This window comes from Phaethon lepturus, unplaced genomic scaffold (genome assembly GCF_000687285.1).
Source record: "Phaethon lepturus isolate BGI_N335 unplaced genomic scaffold, ASM68728v1 scaffold12287, whole genome shotgun sequence".
In the NCBI taxonomy this organism is placed as follows: Eukaryota; Metazoa; Chordata; class Aves; order Phaethontiformes; family Phaethontidae; genus Phaethon; species Phaethon lepturus.
Genome location: NW_010551180.1, coordinates 1 through 6,287, shown reverse-complemented (window position 1 = coordinate 6,287; position 6,287 = coordinate 1). Strand labels below are relative to the sequence as shown.

Below are 6,287 nucleotides of genomic sequence, written 5' to 3'. Positions count from 1 at the left end.
ACTCTTGCTACTATTTGTGGCAGCTGTCCTTGCAGTGAAGGGTCCAAGGACTGTAACACCAGTCTTTAAAACTTTGCTGATCCGTTTAATCTCCAACATATGGGATCACCCACTACATAATTGCTTAAATGGGACAGTTCAGTAAAATGCACACACAAGAGAACTGTAAAATCATAACAATAGGCTAGCAGACCAGTAAGTACAAAGTTGTCTTTTCATTCCTAATTAAACATGCCATCATGTGGTGTTTATTTTTTAACTACCACCATACTGACTTCAATACCAGTATTTGTTTAATTCATTATTTGCTTTGTGTCACTCACGCTGAATACTTCCAGTCTGCAAACAGTGAGAATGGCTACCAATACCTATTTTAGACCATCAGCTTACTGTCCATTATAGACCTTTTTTTATAAATACAAGTGTGCTTACCATGTATTTCTATAAGAGCATCTACATAACAGAATACAGACTTAACAGCGGCTCTGTATTCTTGCAAGCTAATGCACTGATACAGAGTATGGAATAGAAATTATTCATGGGGTCAGGAGGCAGTGAATGAACATGAGTATTTGATACTTTCAAATACTTGATAGTTCCACACCAGGGAGCACTACTTTTCTTTCAGCAGGCAACATCAAGAACCTCTTTGACTGCACTGTCATTCAAGCCTTCTGCAGCCTGCTGCTGCATTTGAGGAAAGCCCCTGGAAACTTGTGCTACTGGCAGGTGGAGCAAGAGACAGTGCAGAACATGGGATCAGTTTACAGCCTCAAGTGCTTTATTTGTGGTTCTAGCTGCTTGCTGTTACCAGAAGCCTGCACGGCTGTTTACCTTCTGGAGAAGGTCAGAATATTGGACAACAGGACATATTACTCAGTTTTTGGGACAGATTATACATGTTTATTTTGCTTTAGGAGCTTTAGAAACAGAGCTACTCAAGAGTAACAAAGTATCTGGTACAATTGCTTGTTTTCTCAACTATTCAGTAAGTAGAATTCAAACAATATAAGCAAGGCAAAGTCATCCCTACCTGTCCACTGGCACTCAAGTTGAAAAACTTCTGAGCTACATTATCTAGTCTTATGTTTGGACCAGGGTGAAAAGTCTATGATGTACATTTAAACAATTATCTGAAGCTATTGCAATCCAGACTGTGTGATAACAATCATGTACTTGAGTCAAATTTCCTTACTGAACTAAGTAGTGGTACCATTGTAATGTAATTACTACCTCGCCAAATTAATTTCTCACCATGAATGAAACTGATGTGCCTGCTGACTGCATTCAAATTAAGAATGGGAATGACACCAAATATATGCTATTACTGGACTACACATAAAAACTCTGCATAGAGAAAGTGTTTGCAGGAAGCACTATCACTATTAGGCCAAATGGTGTTAACAGACAAGCTTTCAGGCTTGCAAGCATTTCTTCAGAAACAGTAATTTTTGAAGGACAGACTCATAGCTCTGAGCTTAACTTGATTATAGTAATCACAGAGTTTGAGAACATTTGCAAATGAAACAAGGGTAATTATCAGCTACAGTGATAGTGGCAATGAGGTGTGGCAGATGTTGAAAGGCATCATAAGACTTCTATTAACTATCCTCAAAAGCACATTGTGACTGATAATGAAGACATACAACAGAGAATTATGAATTTTGCACTTGTCACTATGTTTCAGTTTTACATTGAACAGCCTTCCAGAGAAAAAAAAATATCAGTCTTCTGAAAAAAAGGTGTTAAAAATCACTTAAGTACATATGTTTAAGCTACCACAATAAATTAACCAGTTCTTATAATCCAGTATCAATAATTGACTGCAGTCCTTCAAATATCATATCAATCCAGAACAACTCTAGATAGACCCCACAGGGATCTATCATGGGACCTGTCCTCCTCGACAACTTGTGCCAGGCTATAACCTTGTCAAGTTTGTAGGTGATGCCAAAGTGGGGGAGGATGCTCAAGGGCAGGGCTGCCACTTCAGAGGTACTCACTCAGGCAGGAAGAGCAAGCTAATAAAGAACCTTACGAAATTCAACAAGGCTGCACACAAAGCCCTGCACCTGGGAAGGAAAAGCCCCAGGCAATAACACAGACTGAAGCCTGACAGCCTGCAAAGCAACTCTGCTAGAAATGACCTGAGGACCACAGTAAGCTGAGCTGAACATGAGCCAGTAGCGAGACCTGGCAGCAGATAACAGAGACAGTAAGTTGTGGGACATGATCTTCTCTCTCCACTCAGCACTTGTCAGACCACCTTTATAATACTGTGTCCAGTTCTCCCCCTTCCCAGCTCCCTCACTAAAAGAAAGATTGACAAACTGGCATTAATTCAGCAGAAGGCCACCAGGATAGCTGGGGAACCTGCTCTATTGGCAAACGCTGACAGAGCTGGGCTTGTTCAGCTTGGAGAAGGGAAGGTTTCAGAGCTCCTAGTAAGCAGCTTTTCAATACCAAAGAGAAGGACATCCACAGACAAGCCAAACTCATTGGTGGCGCATGGTGGGAGGACAAGAGACAACAGGTATAAGTTGAAAGAAGAGAGGTTGAGACTGGATATAGGAAAACTCCCTCCCTCCCGCACACCTCCCAAGGTGTGGGTCAGGTAGTGGAGCACACTGACTAGAGAGGCTGTGCAGTCTACATCCCTGCAGGTTTTCAAGGTGGATAAAGCCCTGGGCAACCTGGTCTGATCTCACAGCTGATGGTGCTCTGAGCTGTATATTATAGCAGATAGCAGGAGACCTTGGAAGACAATCTGAATTTTCCTAAGATTTTATTCAAGTGGTGTCTATATACCTGGATAGTCTATGGCCTACCTTGCAACTCCATTGCTTCCTTCCTGCTAACCCTCATTAAATCTGTAATCAGTCCACAAAGCATGTTCCTGTTCAGTTCATCGAAGTTCAGTCCATCAGCAACAGGAACTGGCCTCTCCACAGAAGAGTTGCAAAAATGTCATCCAGTTCTCTGTTAGGTCCTCTCTCTCACACACACACCACCCCCCCCCTCAAGTCTTACTCCACTTCAAGGCCATTTTAAGGCTCATCTAAGTTGCCCCCACCTCCCCCCAAAAAAAAAGATTCTGGAACTGAAAAGGATTCTGGAACTGCTCCTTGCCAGATTTCCAAGCAGCAGTGCAGAAAGTTCATAAAACACCAGCACCTTGTGCATCCAGTAGCTAAAGGATAGGATTGAGAAAACATGCTGTGTCTACTTCATTCTCTTTCTATAATACTATTTCATAACAGGATCTCAGTAGTCCTTGAAAAACAAACAAACAAAAAACCCCCAACCCCAAACATTCACCTATTGTCATTTTAGAGCTTACCTGGTTATTTGCAGGCTTGTATTTCAGCCCTGGCTTGTTCAGGATTCTTTCAATCTGCTCATGGTTAAAGTTGGAGATACCAATGGCTTTTACCAGACCAGCATCCACCAGCTCTTCCATGGCCTAACAGAAAGAAAAGCAAAGTCAATATCTAGTGTACACAACAGGGCCTGAAGAACATGTTCTTGACATGGCTTATTTCCCTCATAAGAAGCACAAAGTAAGCATTTAGACTTTCAGAGTTCGAGTCTGAGTTAAAAATCAACAAAACAGAGCACTATTATATTTGTGCCCCATCTCCCATTTCACCAAAACTCAGAAAAGTTCTGTGAGACTGTGCAAATTCACTGCAAGTTAGAAGCGGAAAATAACAATAGCCAACCACCCACTATTGCACCAGTGACTCTTTCCAAGTAGTTCTGCATACATGAGCACTTAGACTGCTGAAGGTAATGAAAACATGGAAAAGACTGCCAAGGACAGAAAACATGAATCTCCCGTTGTGGCTGAACTTACCTCCCATGTGTGTAGAATATCTGTGTTGCTGGGTATTGACATCCCTTTGTCATCTGTGGGAAACAGCTCCTCTCCGGCCTGTCAGAGACAGAGAAAACGCTTGAAACCCTCTTCGGTGGAAAGCTAGGTTAATACCAGTTGAAGACCACGATACCATAAACTCCTAGTGTAGGACATACTAACACTTATCTACGTATGTATTAGATAATACTAACACTTATTACCTATATTCTTCAGTCTTTTCTTTTGCTTTCACCTGGGATTATGGCATTTTTGCCAGCAGCCATCCTGATAAGGACAGGTACTTCTGCTGGGACATAACAATGTCCTCTGGCTCACCAAAATTCCTATGGGGAAACATAACTCTCCATTTGTAGAATTATAGCCAGTTTACGAGTTTACTTTCCATATTACAACAATACATAGTTCTTATATGGATATAATGGAGTGCTTTATTAAAATATGTAATAAGGAGCCACTTAGGACCTGGAACATGTTCAGTCTATATCAAACCAGATCTGCTGACAGGTCTTTCACAGGCAGACTCATTGTTTAAGTTGCTGGCATAGGGAATGTTAAAACAGCCTGTGTCCCAGTTAGGGCTCCATGTCATGTATCAACTTTGTTCAAAACCAGCTGTTTTTTACTGATACGCGATTACACCACACATTTTCACTTTGTTAGTTCTTTCCATATTAAACTAATTTAAAAAATACACATGCTATGAAAAGCAGTTCATCTCGGAAGTAACAAGTAGAAAGAAGACTTCGATCAGGCTCTAACTAAGCTTAGAAATAGTCAAACTGAGACATCAGTTCCTTTGCATACAATCAGTAAGAGTTAGGAATTAAAAAAGCTTCACCTTTTGAAATCCAAGGTCTGTGGAACACTAAGGCTCCTACAGCAAAGGTCAGCTCAATCTGTACTGTATTAAGGACTCAGTGATTAAAGACAGAAATGGAAGACAGAAACATTCTCTTGTTCTGTGATTCTGTAACATGCGGAGGAAAGAATTTCTGTGAGGTAGAAAAGCACAGCCCTCCTTCCCACAGAGAGGGAACCACATCATTGTCAGCTGAGCATACTTTGGATTTGTAGAAGACAACACATAGGCAGTAAACAAAAGGAGAGCAATATAACTTATGCTTGCAGCAGGGAAACCCACCCCTAGTTCAAGGCCTACCTCTTCCATAATCAAAAAAGCAGAGTACGCTGTGCAAGCAGAAACCTCAGAGGTAGGTATCAACACTGTGGCTCCCATGGCCAGAGGGAAGCTGAGCACCAGAGCAGTGCTCGTACACAACAGACACATGATGATCTGTGTCGGCTGGAGCAATTACTGGGCTGTAAAGCTATATAGCTCTTCAAAACTGCCAGTCACAACAGACAAAGCCAAGGGCATTGCTGTTACTGTACCTTAAAACCAAGAGGCCAGTGGATGAGGTAGAGATCCAGGTAATCCAGTTTCAGGGCAGCAAGAGTCTTCTGGCAGGCTCCCTTCACCAGAGGCTTGTCATGAAACGTGCACCATAGCTAGAGACAAAAAGACAAGGCACACTGTGACCTCCCGGGTTAAAGATTTTGAAACCTTTCTGTTCTGTTCAGGAGAGTGCCTGTCCCCTTTGGAAGGCAATGTGGAACTAGGTCATCCTACTGATCTTCGAACACAGCTTGCTCTGTGAGCAAGGCAGGCCTATGATACTGAGGACAATATGTACAGTGGTGGCACATACAACTATCCATGTCAGACAGCAGATGTAGTCTGGTTCCATTAGTGAAGACTTCATTTAAAAAACACCTATTAGAAGATCAGATACTGCATGAATGAAAGAGGACAACATAACTTTATGCCAGGAAAAGTTCAAAGCATCGCTCATGTTAGTGGTACATACCCTGCATAAATTCCCATACAGGATGAGGCAAAATAGGAAGCTTGTCTCAGGAGTGGCCTAAGTGATGCTCTGAATTGTTCTGTGCTCTACCACAGAGTAGGAAAGTAAAGAACTGGGAAGTTACTATAAAAACACAGGTGTCTTCTAGGATCCTATTACCATCAGATCCATACCTTACTGACAATGAAGAGGTCCTCTCGTTTCACAGCACCTTCCTTGATTTTTTGCTGGATCCCATCCCCAACTTCATTTTCATTTTGATACACATAGGCACAATCAAAGTGACGGTATCCAGCATCAATAGCAGTCATCACTGCAGCTGTTACTTTCCCCGGTGGGGACTGAAAAAAACAGTATCCAAGACACTCTAATCAATATATATCTCAGACTTTTTTCCTAGCAAAATAAAATTAAGAAAGCCACCCCACCCAAAGCAATCCTCCAATTAACGTAAAGCAAAAGACACCAACAAAAAGCCCCCCAGTTTTCCCTATAGCATTTTTAGGTCTGCCTACATCTTGAATACTGGCTCCTGAGCG

At 41.9% G+C, this 6,287-nt stretch overlaps 1 protein-coding gene across 1 annotated transcript in view; it reads right to left on the bottom strand.

The window, feature by feature from the left end:
- LOC104623666 (aldose reductase-like) overlaps positions 1-6,089 on the bottom strand; it is a gene marked incomplete at its 5' end in the record, with an annotated part of 9,004 nt that extends 2,915 nt beyond the window's left edge. The window contains 4 exons of the mRNA XM_010290823.1: positions 3,341-3,463; positions 3,857-3,934; positions 5,273-5,389; positions 5,922-6,089. Coding sequence (XP_010289125.1) covers positions 3,341-3,463; positions 3,857-3,934; positions 5,273-5,389; positions 5,922-6,089 — 486 coding nt within the window. The remainder of the gene's footprint in view (positions 1-3,340; positions 3,464-3,856; positions 3,935-5,272; positions 5,390-5,921) is intronic.
- Between the last annotated feature and the right edge of the window lie 198 nt (positions 6,090-6,287).